Source organism: Anopheles marshallii, chromosome 3 (assembly GCF_943734725.1).
Source record: "Anopheles marshallii chromosome 3, idAnoMarsDA_429_01, whole genome shotgun sequence".
Taxonomy (NCBI): Eukaryota; Metazoa; Arthropoda; class Insecta; order Diptera; family Culicidae; genus Anopheles; species Anopheles marshallii.
Genome location: NC_071327.1, coordinates 16,823,622 through 16,838,770, shown reverse-complemented (window position 1 = coordinate 16,838,770; position 15,149 = coordinate 16,823,622). Strand labels below are relative to the sequence as shown.

General features: G+C 44.1%; 5 protein-coding genes across 5 annotated transcripts; 4 read left to right on the top strand and 1 right to left on the bottom strand.

The window, feature by feature from the left end:
- Nucleotides 1-58: 58 nt before the first annotated feature.
- Nucleotides 59-14,860, bottom strand: LOC128711131 (uncharacterized). Its single transcript, XM_053805995.1, has 5 exons — nt 13,774-14,860; nt 13,282-13,696; nt 1,596-1,759; nt 560-1,540; nt 59-474 (listed from the first exon to the last, which is right to left on the bottom strand). Exons 1-5 carry the CDS (start codon nt 14,858-14,860, stop codon nt 59-61), a joined length of 3,063 nt encoding a protein of 1,020 aa, XP_053661970.1.
- On the top strand, nt 2,330-3,896 carry LOC128715919 (probable cytochrome P450 6a14). Its single transcript, XM_053810841.1, has 2 exons — nt 2,330-3,410; nt 3,481-3,896. The coding sequence occupies exons 1-2, from the start codon at nt 2,330-2,332 to the stop codon at nt 3,894-3,896; spliced, it is 1,497 nt and encodes a 498-aa protein (XP_053666816.1).
- Nucleotides 5,322-6,883, top strand: LOC128715922 (probable cytochrome P450 6a14). The gene is made up of 2 exons (XM_053810843.1): nt 5,322-6,402; nt 6,468-6,883. The coding sequence occupies exons 1-2, from the start codon at nt 5,322-5,324 to the stop codon at nt 6,881-6,883; spliced, it is 1,497 nt and encodes a 498-aa protein (XP_053666818.1).
- Nucleotides 7,762-9,323, top strand: LOC128715920 (probable cytochrome P450 6a17). Its single transcript, XM_053810842.1, has 2 exons — nt 7,762-8,842; nt 8,908-9,323. The coding sequence occupies exons 1-2, from the start codon at nt 7,762-7,764 to the stop codon at nt 9,321-9,323; spliced, it is 1,497 nt and encodes a 498-aa protein (XP_053666817.1).
- Nucleotides 10,418-11,979, top strand: LOC128715923 (probable cytochrome P450 6a14). Its single transcript, XM_053810844.1, has 2 exons — nt 10,418-11,498; nt 11,564-11,979. The coding sequence occupies exons 1-2, from the start codon at nt 10,418-10,420 to the stop codon at nt 11,977-11,979; spliced, it is 1,497 nt and encodes a 498-aa protein (XP_053666819.1).
- Nucleotides 14,861-15,149: the final 289 nt, after the last annotated feature.

Here is a 15,149-nt window from a genome sequence, read left to right as displayed (position 1 = left end):
AGTAGAATCGCGTGTGGTTAATCCACACTCCAATATGCAGAGACTTCTTAGACCTCTCCTATAGCACTTCTGCCCGCAACCAAACACCATTTGCCGGTCCAAGAATGAAGTTGGTACGCGAGTACTGCACCGGTATTTGCGTCCTTTCGCAGGTGCTAAACCGGAAGCGATCAAGCAAACTTGCCAGACCCATCTTTGCCTGCAGCGAACCGAACCGCATACCGATACAGAGTCGTGGTCCTTCGCCAAATGGCAGATAGCAGTAGGGATCCCGTTGGGCGACCTCTGCCGGCGAAAACCGTTCCGGCCGGTACTGTTCCGGGTCGGGAAAGTGGGTCGGATCGCGATGCATGGCGTAGATCGGTATCATGATCTTCTGTCCACGACGCAGTACCAGGCCACTGTCTGGCATCTGGTAGTCCTTATCGGCGTTTCGCTCCAGTATCGCTACAGGTGGATGTTTGCGCAGCGTTTCTGCAATGGTACACAAGTGATACAAGAGATACAAGAGCTGTTGGTCACCAAAAAACATCGAACCACAGATAACTTCTCTACCCACCATTAATGCACTGGTCGAGATAGCTCATATCGGACACAGCCTCGTAGGTTAGCTCTCCGCCATATTTCTGCAGCGTCTCCTTTACGCACTGGCGAGCCTTTTCCTGCACCTCCTGCTTTAGCGCCAGCTCGTACAGCGTGTAAGTCATGGCCGTGGAAGATGTGTCGTAGCCAGCAGTGAAGAAGATGAACGCTTGGGCGGCAATCTCCTCGAACGTTATCCGTCCAATTTCCTCACCCCCACTCTCGAGCCGTCCCGTGTTTTTCAGCTTCAGCAGCAGATCCATGAAGTCGTTCCTCACGATCTGTTCGCGTTCGCGATATTCCACCGTGTCCCTGACCACGCGCATGAAGAAGCTGGATACGTCGTCGTGTAGTTGCTTCATGCCCAACGCGTTCGCGTGCCTTCGAAAGGCTTTCATCAAGTACACAACCAGCGGCGAATGGCGGAGCTTGTCAAACGCGATCTTACCGTACCGTCGGAACTCGTTATCAGGCTCCCGAAAGCTGTTACACTCGATGCCGAACGCGCACGCACCGATCACATCGATCGTGTAGCGCGAAAGTAGATCGTGGACCTCGACCTCGCTGGAAGTTTGCAGGGACTGGTGCAGATGATCACAGAACCGCTGGCACACTTCCTTCACTAGCGGCAGCGTCATCTTGATGCGTCCGGAGGTGAACGTGGGGGACAGTTTGGCACGCAGCGTGCGCCATTTCTGTCCCTCGATGGCGAACATGTGCGCCGACAGTGGATCATCACGCTCGTTAAAGTACACGCCACGGTTCGGGAAGTGGTGGAAATCCTTCACCAGCAGCGTCTTGATTAGCTTCGTGTCGAAGATGTAGAGCAGTGGGGAGGTTAGCATAAACACACCACCGTACGGGACATTCAACTGGCGGAAATGATCGTAATGCCGTTGGGTGATCGGTGCAATGTGTTCCACCTTGCCGAGCGTGCCAAAATTGCCGTACGGAAACTCTGGAGCGATATAGGCGACGGAACGTTCCTTCCAAAATTGGTAGCGGCGCTTTACCCATGCGAAACAAGCAAACACGATCGCACACAGAATGCCCACCACTTGAAGGTACATGCTGCCGAACGGGCTCAAGCGTGAATTGCAACTGAAACTCTCCGTCAGTCAGTCTCGACGACTGAGCGTGCTTGGGTAATAAAAGAGCGAACAGGGCGCAAATTCTCCTGGATGTGCGAGATAAGTGGGAAGAATCTGTGAGAGTGCTCTGACAACGAAAGGGGCTTACTGAGTCTTGCGAATGACCTTGTTTGATTGTTTTTTGACTTTTTATATTAGCTTTCATGTGAAACCGGTTAGATGCTCCACCTTTGGGCGGTTAGCATTAAATTCTTAAATAAAAAAAATCAACATGAATTCTAATGCTAAAAGCTTTCATTGTAGAATTATGTGCTTTTCAGAGTATAACATATTTTTTATAACATAGTTGGTAATGCTGTGATACTATCATATAATGTTATAAAATTCTTTTTATAAAACGAAAATTGTTGGCATCCATTTAACTACATTATACGGGGTCTCATTTTTATGTACATCACTGTTTTAAATTATCTAATCTTTTTTTCCAAAATTGACAACCAGAACACCAACCTATAAATGTGATTTATTCGCTTCGTCATCATGCCAACAGATCGCACCAACACTACGATTGCAATTTGGGAAGTTATTTTAACCTGCGACTCTTGCTGTATTTGCCATTAGTCTTGAATTGAACGGCTGGAGTTAAGGTGGTTGAAATGTGGTTCCTCTCTATAGAAGCTCTTGTTGCGTTGTTGGCGCTACTGGGTGGAGCAGTGTACTACGTCATACGAAAGCAATCCTATTGGAAAGATCGTAATGTGCCTCATCCAAGTCCGGCGTTTTTCTTCGGCAGCTTTAAAGACGCTGGATCGAAGATGCATTTCTCGGAATATCTGGAAAACTATTACAACATCTACAAGGGTAAACATCCGTTTATGGGTGTATACATGTTGATATCGCCAGTTGTGTTACCCATGGATCTGGACCTCATAAAATCGATCTTTGTCCGGGACTTCCAGTACTTCCACGATCGTGGCTTGTATTACAACGAGAAGCACGATCCACTGACGACTCATCTGTTCAATTTGGAGGGTCAAAAATGGAAGAATCTTCGCAACAAGCTGACGCCCACATTCACGTCCGGCAAGATGAAGATGATGTTTCCTACGGTAGTGGCAGCCGGTAAACAGCTGAAGGATTTCATGGACAAAAACGTCGAGAAAAACAGTGAACTCGAGATGAAGGACATTATGGCCCGGTTTACGACGGATGTAATCGGGACGTGTGCGTTCGGTATCGAGTGTAACAGTATGCGTGATCCGAATTCGGAGTTCCGAGCGATGGGAAAACTTTTTACAGAACGTCAACCATCGCATCTCACAAACATAATGATTCAGTTTTCGCATAAGTTAAGCCGTGTGTTAGGCATCAGGCAAATTGATAAGGAAGTCTCGACATTCTTCCTTAAAGTGGTCAAGGACACTATCGACTATCGTGTAAAGAACGGTATAATGCGTAATGACTTTATGGACCTGATGATTCGCATGTTCAACAATACGGAAAATCCCGAGGAATCGCTCACATTCAACGAGGTAGCAGCACAAGCATTTGTATTCTTCTTCGCCGGCTTTGAAACGTCCTCTACTCTGTTGACCTGGACATTGTACGAGCTGGCTTTGAATCCCGACATCCAGGAGAAGGGTCGTCAATGTGTGAAAGAGATCCTGGAGAAACACAACGGGGAGATGACGTACGAGGCTATCCTGGACATGAAATACTTGGATCAAATCTTGAAGGGTAAAAAAGGGTTTATCATACATTCATGCATTTCCTTTTATTTTTATTGATATTTTGATTCAAATTTCAGAAACTCTGCGTAAGTATCCGCCACTTCCTATACACATTCGGGTGGCTGCACAGGATTATCGCGTACCGAACACAGATTCCGTCATCGAAGCTGGCACCTTGCTATTGATTCCCATCTTCGCCATCCAACGTGATCCGGATATATTTCCCGAGCCGGAAAAGTTCGACCCGGAGCGGTTCAGCCCAGAAGAAGAGGCGAAACGTCACCCGTTTGCTTGGACACCGTTTGGTGAGGGCCCTAGGGTATGCATTGGATTGCGATTTGGCATGATGCAGGCCCGGATCGGTTTGGCATATCTACTACAGGGTTTTAACTTTGCCCCGTACGAAAAAACTTCTGTCCCGATGAAGTTTGTTTCAAATAACATTTTATTATCGCCTAAGGATGGTTTGTGGTTGAAGGTGAACAAGCTGTGAATATTAAAGATAGTAATTATGTGATTATGTGCATAATTCGGCAGAATGAACGTCAGCAGAACAGGCGTGTATGGAACGTCAGTTACTATTGGGAATGTGAAATGTACTTAATATTTTATGTTACTTGTATTATTACTTGTATTTTAGCCTTCACATCCGGCAGCGATGTTAAATATTTTAGAATCAGCTAAACACTAAACTGCAATAAAGTAAATTTTGTACACCTGTCTTGAGTAAAATAATATTCTGAGCACTGGATATTAAGTCTGGTTTCAAATTTTAATCTAGTCTAGGTATGACAGGCCAAGCAAAGGCAGGGCTAAATCAGAAGGTTGTTAATAACAAATACCTGGAACGGATTATGCATGAGAACTTATCAGTACGATATGATACCTATTTGCAGAACATCCATCTTCGTGTCTTAAACGCTACATTGAATCTAATCTTAATCTTAAACACTAAATAACCTCCTTCACATACTGGAGCCTAATATCCTCGGTAGTGATCGGTGTAACAATACAATAAATGCTAATTAAAAAAATTAAAATCAAACAAGCTCGTTGGATTCGTCCCCTTAATATGTGTGAACTCATATAAAAATTCGAACAAGTGCCAAACCTGTAGCGGTAATATCACAGGCATGCACGCATTTTTGTGTGCGGCACTGTAATTTACAACCAAACCCATCCGCGAGCGTTAAATACGCCACAAATACTATCATACGCGTAACGTAAACAAATATTTTGCCTCAGGATAGATATGAATGAAAATTAGACAAGGGAGTGAAGTGAAGGAGTGGTTTGGAGTGAGGTGGCGTTCAACAATATGTTCAATCGGAGCATCGTCACGATTGAATTGTGTTACTCATACACACAGCAGAGTAAGCCATGAGTCATTCAAATACGCAGCAGATCTCATGATCTGTATCGCTCTCTCCACTGCATTCATCAAGTGGCGAACTCAAGTTAACTTGACCATCGATAATGACGTAATGATATTACAATATCTGACCCCAGTGTTTCACCGTTTTCGGCGACATTGGTAGAGCAAAAGTAATGTATAACAGATGTTATGTACAGTCTAAAAATCAATTTTTAAACTGCCCTACCCCAGAAAACGATACGACACGATGGTCGTTGCGTCTCATGAGTAGCTTCTTTTACTTTAGGTCCTTTTTTGGTACGGCAGTGTACCAAACGTTCAACATATCTTATCGTCGGATAGACGCATTCGATGCCTCTCTTTTACCATATTCGGTGTAAACCGAACCAGTACTCAATAAACATGGCATTTATCGCTTTGTTATCGTGTGGCTGTGAGTACACCAATACGCATTCGGGGGATGTTAATCTATAAAAACACTGGTAACTTTTGCCGCTATTACCGTTAGTCTTGCATCGAGTGGTGTTAATAAAGGTAGCTGAGATGTGGCTCTTCTCTACAGAAACTCTTGTTGCGCTATTGACACTACTAGGAACATTGGTATACTACGTCATACGAAAGCAATCCTATTGGAAGGATCGTAAAGTACCTCAGCCAAGTCCGACGTTTTGTATCGGCAGCTTTAAAGATGCGTTCACCAAGGTGCACTTCTCGGAATATCTGCTTAATTATTACAACACGTACAAGGGACAGCATCCGTTTGTGGGCGTGTACATGCTAGTATCACCTGTTGTCCTAGTAACTGATCTGGAACTGGTGAAATCAATCTTAGTAAGAGATTTTCAGTACTTCCACGATCGAGGTACATACCACAACGAGAAACACGATCCACTGACAGCTCATCTGTCCAACTTGGAGGGTCAGAAATGGAAGAATCTTCGCAACAAGCTGACGCCCACATTCACGTCCGGCAAGATGAAGATGATGTTTCCTACGGTAGTGGCAGCCGGCAAACAGCTGAAGGATTTCATGGACAAAAACGTCGAGAAAAACAGTGAACTCGAGATGAAGGACATTATGGCCCGGTTTACGACGGATGTAATCGGGACGTGTGCGTTCGGTATTGAATGTAACAGTTTGCGTGATCCGGATGCAGAGTTCCGAGCGATGGGAAAATTGTTTGTGGATCGGCCTCCATCGCAGTTTGTCAATGTTATGATTCAGGTGTCCCCAAAGCTGAGTCGACTGTTGGGGATCAGGCTAATTGATAAGGAAGTCTCGACTTTCTTCCTAAAAGTGGTCCAAGACACCATCGATTACCGGGTGAAGAACGGTATAGTGCGTAATGACTTCATGGACCTGATGATTCAGATGCTTCAGAACAAGGACAATCCTGAGGAATCGCTCACATTCAACGAGGTAGCAGCACAGGCATTTGTATTCTTCTTCGCCGGCTTTGAAACGTCCTCTACTCTGTTGACCTGGACATTGTACGAGCTGGCACTGAATCCTGACATCCAGGAGAAGGGTCGTCAATGTGTGAAGGAGATCCTGAAGAAACACAACGGGGAGATGACATACGAGGCTATCCTGGACATGAAATACTTGGATCAAATCTTGAAGGGTATGAACACCATGAAAACATCTGGAAATTATAATTTATTCTGACTTGTTTTATTAACATTCCAGAAACCTTGCGCAAGTATCCTCCACTTCCGATGCATTTCCGAATGACAACACAAGATTACCGGGTACCGAACACAGATTCCGTCATCGAGGCCGGTACATTGGTAATGATTCCCATCTTCGCCATCCAACGTGATCCGGATATATTTCCCGAGCCGGAAAAGTTCGACCCGGAGCGATTCAGCCCAGAAGAAGAGGCGAAACGTCACCCGTTTGCTTGGACACCGTTTGGTGAGGGCCCGAGGGTATGCATTGGATTGCGATTCGGCATGATGCAGGCGCGGATCGGTTTGGCATATCTGCTCCAGGGTTTTAACTTCGCACCGTACGAAAAAACTTCTATCCCTAAGAAGTTCATTAAGAACAATATTTTCCTATCTCCTCAGAATGGTTTGTGGTTGAAGGTTAATAAATTGTAGTTAAAGTTAGTCATTTAAGCTCGCAATAGTTTGTGAGTCAATAACATTAAGTAATAATTGCATAAAACGTTAATCACAAAAATATGAAAAAAAAACAGAATATACCCTTCAAATAAACATCTGCACTTTAAAGCACATGTTGCATTGCGTCGTTTGTTATAAATTGGCCAGTAGTACACGAGAAAATGCTCTAAAAACATTGGCTAGGAAGTTGATTCTTGAGCTGCAGGTCGGAAACTAGTTTTATAATATCGATGAGATATAGCTGGTGTATACTTAAGCCCCACTTTTTACTCGTTGCCGTATATGGTGTGACTGGCTTCCGGCTAGAGTGTTCAATCACTTGACTTCTCTATCAGTGATGTCAATGCAATAGCATGTAGACTTAGCGGTGACTTGATCTCCTCAGGTACGGTTATCGTATTTGATGGTGAGTACAGTACAGTACAGCATTCTGTGGCACACTGACTCCCAGTAAAACATTCTGATTTTTTCTCCGTGAAAGAGAGCACACACATTGCAACAGTTTCTGTGGAAGGGGACAAGTGTAGGAAAAAGATCAAACAAATTGGCCCCCTCGAGAGTACTCTTTTGAACGCAAATCTGCGTTAGAACCCGACACACATGAGTGTACACGTTCAGTGGTGGGAGTTTCAAGTATTCATTTAATCTTATCAATGTATTAGCGCGTTTGTTCCTCACTTTTCCGTGGCTACAGCGAATGGAAGACCACGCTACACAAACAAGGTTAATAACGCTTCGTCACTGTCTGAACACACCAGCACAAAGATCGCGATGTTAACGTACGAAATAATCTGCGTCTTTTTCCGTATTTGCCATTAGTCTTGCATTGACCGGCGTTAGTTAAGGTGGTTGAAATGTGGTTCCTCTCTATAGAAGCTCTTGTTGCGTTGTTGGCGCTACTGGGTGGAGCAGTGTACTACGTCATACGGAAGCAATCCTATTGGAAAGATCGTAATGTGCCTCATCCAAGTCCGGCGTTTTTCTTCGGCAGCTTTAAAGACGCCGGAACGAAAGTTCACTTTACAGAACCGGTGGAAAAATATTACAACATGTACAAGGGTAAACATCCGTTTATGGGTGTATACATGTTGACATCACCAGTGGTGTTTCCTACGGATCTGGAGCTTATAAAATCGATCTTCGTCCGGGACTTCCAGTACTTCCATGATCGGGGCACATACTACAATGAGAAACACGATCCACTGACAGCTCATCTGTTCAATTTGGAGGGTCAAAAATGGAAGAATCTTCGCAACAAGCTGACGCCCACATTCACGTCCGGCAAGATGAAGATGATGTTTCCTACGGTAGTGGCAGCCGGTAAACAGCTGAAGGATTTCATGGACAAAAACGTCGAGAAAAACAGTGAACTCGAGATGAAGGACATTATGGCCCGGTTTACTACCGATGTAATCGGAACGTGTGCGTTCGGTATCGAGTGTAACAGTATGCGTGATCCAGATGCGGAGTTCCGAGCGATGGGAAAATTGTTTATGGATAGACAACCATCGAATTTCGTCAATTTGATGGTTCAGTTTTCGCCGAAGCTCAGCAAATTGTTGGGTATCAGGCTAATTGACAAGGAAGTCTCGACATTCTTCCTTAAAGTGGTCAAGGATACTATCGACTATCGTGTAAAGAACGGCATAGTGCGTAATGACTTCATGGACCTGATGATTCGCATGTTCAACAATACGGAAAATCCAGAGGAATCGCTCACATTCAACGAGGTAGCAGCACAAGCATTTGTATTCTTCTTCGCCGGCTTTGAAACGTCCTCCACTCTGTTGACGTGGACGTTGTACGAGCTGGCACTGAATCACGACATCCAGGAGAAGGGTCGTCAGTGTGTGAAGGAGGTCCTGGAGAAACACAACGGCGAGATGACGTATGAGGCTATCCTGGACATGAAATACTTGGACCAAATCTTGAAAGGTATGAAAGCTCTCACTTTATTTTAAAGTTATGTTTTTAACTGAGAAGTTTAATTCCATTTTCAGAGTCGTTACGCAAGTACCCTCCCGTTCCGATGCATTTCCGAATGACGGCTCAAGATTATCGCGTACCGAACACAGATTCCGTCATCGAGGCCGGTACAATGATTATGATTCCCATATTCTCCATTCAACGTGATCCGGATATATTTCCCGAGCCGGAAAAGTTCGACCCTGAGCGATTCAGCCCAGAAGAGGAAGCGAAACGTCACCCGTTTGCTTGGACACCGTTTGGTGAGGGCCCTAGGGTATGCATTGGGTTGCGATTCGGTATGATGCAGGCACGGATCGGTTTGGCATATCTGCTCCAGGGCTTTAACTTTGCCCCGTACGAAAAAACTTCCGTCCCGATGAAATTCATTATCAACACGTTCATCCCAGCACCGAAAGATGGTTTGTGGTTGAAGGTAAATAAGTTGTAGTTGAAATCAATAGTTGTTGTCGGATTTGTGAGTCATCAGTGTTAACAATTGCGATAGTAAATAAGCATAACAATATGTATATTTATGTAAAGGAAATAATATCGCGAAAATAAAATAGCAGAATGCAGGTTATGGCGTTAAAACATGTAAAAATGTAAACATAAATATTGCTTTGATTATTTAGCATCAGGTTAGTTCTTATTTGACTAAAGCGATTATATTCAAACTCCTCCATGATTCTTCCAAATAGATGGGTCGAAATTTCCTGTTCTTAAATGCGGCTTAGTGGATTTCGTCATTTTTGGGTTACGTCCATATCTCAGGGGCATTTGAGAGCATTGGAACTATATAGGTTCTATATAATCCGCGCTATACTCACCGAGACAGGTTTTTAGACTGATGCAGTATTCTTAGCCTGTATAGTGACCGTTTGTTAGATCGCACCCTAGAGAATATTTCAACATCAAAGCTGCTGCCGATGTTAACTTTTGACCCAAGATAAATGAAATTTTGAAACAGGAAAGTACGATCATCGACGTACATCACCATGGCAAATATCACTAGAATTAGCAAGCAGTTAGAGCTATTTTTACAGATAATTTTAAAGCTCCAAATTAAGTTTTAATATTTTAACGCTGATGCAATAGAAAAGCTAACTTCCTAAAACATAATATAACTGATAGAACGCGTCCATGTCAAAGTGATTGGTATGGCAGTTAGAGTCTTCAAACAGAGAACCGAAAGATCAACTGGATGGTTAAAGAGGGAATTTTGGGAGCAACAATCAAATTCCCGCTCAAGAGCACTTTTTTTTCAAGCAAAACATGTGTTTTTAGCGAGCAATCTCTGAATGTATGCGTTCAGTGGAAGCAGTAACAAGCATTCAACTTATGTTAGCTTTGTATAGGAGCGTTCGATGCGCTCATTTGGCTATTTACGGTGTTTGAAACACGCGCCACAAACACAGTTCACATCGTGCGTTCAACGGAACATACCAACACAATTATCGCGATGTTAACGTATGAAATAACCTGCTGCTATTTCCAAAATTGTTGTTAGTCTTGCATTGACCGGCGTGAGTTAAAGCAGCTAAAATGTGGTTGCTCTCTATAGAAGCACTCGCTGCCCTGTTGGCACTTTTGGGTGGACTAGTGTACTTCGTCAAACGCAAACAATCCTATTGGAAAGATCGTAATGTGCCTCATCCTAGTCCGGCGTTTTTTATTGGCAATTTTAAATATTCCGAACAGATGTCGCATTTTACCGATTATCTGAAACAGTTTTACGGCACGTACAAGGGTAAACATCCATTTATGGGTGTATACATGTTGATATCTCCAATTGTGTTACCCATGGATCTGGAGCTTATAAAATCGATCTTCGTCCGGGACTTCCAGTACTTCCATGATCGGGGCACATACTACAATGAGAAACACGATCCACTGACAGCTCATCTGTTCAATTTGGAGGGTCAAAAATGGAAGAATCTTCGCAACAAGCTGACGCCCACATTCACGTCCGGCAAGATGAAGATGATGTTTCCTACGGTAGTGGCAGCCGGCAAACAGTTGAAGGATTTCATGGACAAAAATGTCGAGAAAAACAGTGAACTCGAGATGAAGGACATTATGGCCCGGTTTACTACCGATGTAATCGGGACATGTGCGTTCGGTATCGAATGTAACAGTATGCGTGATCCGGATGCGGAGTTCCGAGCGATGGGAAAATTGTTTATGGATAGACAACCATCAAGATTCGTCCACATGATGGTTCAGTTTTCGACCAAACTAAGCCGATTGTTAGGCATCAAGCTAATTGACAAGGAAGTCTCGACTTTCTTCCTTAAAGTGGTCAAGGACACCATCGATTACCGGGTGAAGAACGGCATAGTGCGTAATGACTTCATGGACCTGATGATTCAGATGCTTCAGAACAAGGACAATCCCGAGGAATCGCTCACATTCAACGAGGTAGCAGCACAAGCATTTGTATTCTTCTTCGCCGGCTTTGAAACGTCCTCTACTCTGTTGACCTGGACATTGTACGAGCTGGCAATGAATCCCGACATCCAGGAGAAGGGTCGTCAATGTGTGAAGGAGGTCCTGGAGAAACACAACGGGGAGATGACGTACGAGGCAATCCTGGACATGAAATACTTGGATCAAATCTTGAAAGGTATGAAAGTCATTACTTCATTTTAAAGTTATGTTTTTAACTGAGAAGTTTAATTCCATTTTCAGAGTCGTTACGCAAGTACCCTCCCGTTCCGATGCATTTCCGAATGACGGCTCAAGATTATCGCGTACCGAACACAGATTCCGTCATCGAGGCCGGTACAATGATTATGATTCCCATCTTCGCCATCCAACGTGATCCGGATATATTTCCCGAGCCGGAAAGGTTCGACCCGGAGCGGTTCAGCCCAGAAGAGGAAGCGAAACGTCACCCGTTTGCTTGGACACCGTTTGGTGAGGGCCCTAGGGTATGCATTGGATTGCGATTCGGCATGATGCAGGCACGGATCGGTTTGGCATATCTGCTCCAGGGCTTTAGCTTTGCCCCGTATGAAAAAACTTCTATCCCGATGAAGTTCATTACCAATTCTTTTACCTTATCACCGAAAGATGGTTTGTGGTTGAAGGTGAATAAGCTATAATGGATGTCTTCTTGTAGCGTTGCGCTATATTTACTGTGGAAAACAAATCGTATGCTGTATGTTTTAACAAACAATACTTTCATTTGAAGCTTTGAAATGTTGAGAATTTTTTGTTTTTAATAAACCAGTCGTTGAATAAAGTAGTCAAACAAAACACATCATCTGCATGACAACCTTAAGTCCCTTGCAATTAGAGGATCCCTATGAATATTGTTGTTTAAGTTGTAGAAAAGTGACCCTTAAAACAGACGCTTTTTTTCCTTTCCACATAATTAAGACACCCAAGGAAGAAGTAATAAAATGAAATAATTTACTTTATCAGCAGAAATTGCATTATACTCTTTAATTTTTTTTATATAGAATCTTTGATATAGTTTTGTTTAAAAAAATCACATGTTGTCTCTATATTCCTCTATATTCTACTTATAGCAGCTGAACGTATTTTTCTGGATCTGTTTCTCCTAGATCTGGATACAACCGGTAAGCTGTTGCTGTATGTCGGAAAGTGGTGATTGTTAGCTAGATTATTTGATGCCATTTTCGGCAGTCTTTTGATAAGATAAGTCCATACACAATTTTTTGCGCGTCGTCGAATGTCTTGATTAGATAATTTTCCTTAAAAGGGTTGTAGACCTTACGTTGTCCAGTGTGTGAGTATTCGTGTTGCTAGCCTAAAAATCTCTAGCTTGTGTTTTTTTGAGTAGCACTGTAATGTAATTACAAACCGTACGGTGTCCGGTACGGCTTGCACATATACATTTGCATTGAAGCCGTAAACAAGAATTAGTTCAGGGGGTGAACTTGACTGGGAGTGAAGGGTGGTTCTGTGCAATCTGTGGTCTAATAAAGGGGAAACCATTACGTCATCGAACTCTCCGTTCATTGCTGTGGTTTGCACTACACCACGCAAATGAAAAGGAAAGCATCAAAATGTCAGGTTTGTGCAACCTAATATTACGACAAAAAAATTTTTTTTTTACATTTATTAGCACAATTAAAATAGATCAAACAGAGTCAAAATGCACGCATTGAAAATTTCGATTCTACTAAAATTATTAAAACTATAGTTACAATCTTCGATTGTATACCTTCTGGCGTTGAAGTTGATTAACTCTGTTATACGTGGGCAACAATTTTTATAACAAATCAATACACATAGGCTCGAAACTTTTCTAAATAGCGTGACCTTTACTTTAAATACGATTGAAAGAGCAGACATTTGCAGACATTGTTTAGTGACCGTAGAAAAGCGTTTTCTTTCACTACGTCGTTCACTATTTCGGGGCTTTGCGACCCATTTACAGCTTCTCCACATTTAACCAAAGCCCGCCATCGATGGTCAGAATGGGGCTGGCGGGCGATATCTTCAACGGTACGCTCATTCTGTCCTTTGCGAGCGTAAAACGGAAGTGCTTCAGAAGATAGGCCAACCCAATACGAGCCTGCATCATGCCGAACCGAAGCCCGATACATATGCGTGGTCCCTCGCCAAAGGGCAGAAAGGCGAACGGATGCCGCTTTTCGCTCTGTTCCGCGGAAAATCGCTCCGGATCGAACCGTTCCGGGTTGGGAAAATGGTCCGGATCGTGATGTAGCGCGTAGACAGGAATCGCAACCATGATGCCTTTTTGCAGTACTTGATCGGTACCGGCCACACGATAGTCCTTCTCGACTCTACGGGTCAGGGTAGTTGCCGGTGGATACTTTCGAAGAGACTCTAAAACGAAACAATGTTTAGTTCACGTAGCCAAAGTCATAAATACAGTCTAAATTACTGCTCATAACGATACTTACCATTGATGCACATCTCGATGTACTTCATCTCGTGTATTGCCTCGTAGCTAATAGTGTCATATTTCTTCAGCACCTCTGTAATGTTCTCTCGTGCCTTATCTTGCAGGTCCTGGTGAAGAGCCAACTCGTACAAACAGAACGACATCGTTGTGGAGGACGTTTCAAACCCGGCGAGGAAGAACACAAACGCCTGCGCCGCAATGTCGTCCATCGTGAGCTGATCTTTCTGGTCACCATCAACTGCTCCACTCTCCACCTGTTCCTGCATCACCTTCATTAGCAGGGTCATAAAATCGTTACGCTGCACATTATTGCTTTTTCTAAACGCAATTGTGTCTTTCACGACGCCCATAAAAAAATCCGATATGTCCGGAGGCGTTAGCGTCACGTGAAAGGCTCGCGCAATCTGAGGAAACTGGGCGGCCAGAAAGACCTTGATCGCACGGTACGGTGACGCTTGGAACACTTTGCGACCCATCACACGGAACTTTGCGTCGGGATCCTTCAAGCTGTTACACTCAAGCCCGAACGCAACCGACCCGATGACGTCCGTGGTGAAGCGGGCCAGTAGATCCTTCATCTCCACCACGGAGCCTTGTTTGATTTCCGCCGTCATGCACTTGTCGAACTCTTCGGCTACGGCCGTCACCGTGGAGAACATCAGTTTCATCTTGCCCGACGTGAAGGTGGGAGTGAGCTTCGCTCTCAGGTTTCTCCACTTGGTTCCCTCCATTGCGACCAGATGGCGCGACAGTGGATCATCCCGATCGTTGTGATACAGGTTACGATCGTGAAAGTATGGGAAATCTTTCACCAGCACCGCCTTAATAAGATCCGGATCGATGAGCAGTGCCACGGGATTGATGAAGAAGTAAGTTCCACCGTACGGTTTACCAGCGCTTTTCAGCTGTTTGTAGCAATTCTGCAGAATTGTTGACATGTGGCTCTTCTTGCCAACGCCGGCCAAGTTTCCCTGCGGAAACGATGGTTGGATGTACGGAACATTGCGCTGCTTCCAGTAGGAAAAACGCTGTCGAACCCAATAGACGGCCGCCAGCAACACTAACACGAGCAAATTAATCCACATCTTGTGATGAGGCACGGTTGACTGTTGGAGAGTTACTGGACGGTAGGTTTAATACCTGCTCTACCACACCTTTGCGGTGCAAGCATGACTCGGTAATGTTAGGCGTGTAATTAAATGCTTGTACAGTGTCAGTGTTATTATCTGGGAAGGTGCCATTTTTTAAACAGATTTCCTGTCAGATGCGGCGTCTGATGCTTCCCCCTAACAGCTATCTAATCAGCGAAGCAGGTTGGATGATGCTTGTTGCAGGCAATCGTTCCGTGTAGAGTTCATGCATAGTGACAGTCGC

Bases quoted from the DNA above. Each gene is read 5' to 3' on its own strand.
- LOC128715920 (XM_053810842.1), top strand. From the start codon at position 7,762: ATGTGGTTCCTCTCTATAGAAGCTCTTGTTGCGTTGTTGGCGCTACTG. The intron at 8,843-8,907 runs GTATGAAAGCTC...TTCCATTTTCAG, and splicing joins CTTGGACCAAATCTTGAAAG to AGTCGTTACGCAAGTACCCT.
- LOC128715923 (XM_053810844.1), top strand. From the start codon at position 10,418: ATGTGGTTGCTCTCTATAGAAGCACTCGCTGCCCTGTTGGCACTTTTG. The intron at 11,499-11,563 runs GTATGAAAGTCA...TTCCATTTTCAG, and splicing joins CTTGGATCAAATCTTGAAAG to AGTCGTTACGCAAGTACCCT.
- LOC128715922 (XM_053810843.1), top strand. From the start codon at position 5,322: ATGTGGCTCTTCTCTACAGAAACTCTTGTTGCGCTATTGACACTACTA. The intron at 6,403-6,467 runs GTATGAACACCA...TTAACATTCCAG, and splicing joins CTTGGATCAAATCTTGAAGG to AAACCTTGCGCAAGTATCCT.
- LOC128711131 (XM_053805995.1), bottom strand. From the start codon at position 14,860: ATGTGGATTAATTTGCTCGTGTTAGTGTTGCTGGCGGCCGTCTATTGG. The intron at 13,697-13,773 runs GTAAGTATCGTT...GTTTCGTTTTAG, and splicing joins CATCGAGATGTGCATCAATG to AGTCTCTTCGAAAGTATCCA. The intron at 1,760-13,281 runs GTAAATGGGTCG...TCGCACATCCAG, and splicing joins TGGTTAAATGTGGAGAAGCT to GAGAATTTGCGCCCTGTTCG.
- LOC128715919 (XM_053810841.1), top strand. From the start codon at position 2,330: ATGTGGTTCCTCTCTATAGAAGCTCTTGTTGCGTTGTTGGCGCTACTG. The intron at 3,411-3,480 runs GTAAAAAAGGGT...TTCAAATTTCAG, and splicing joins CTTGGATCAAATCTTGAAGG to AAACTCTGCGTAAGTATCCG.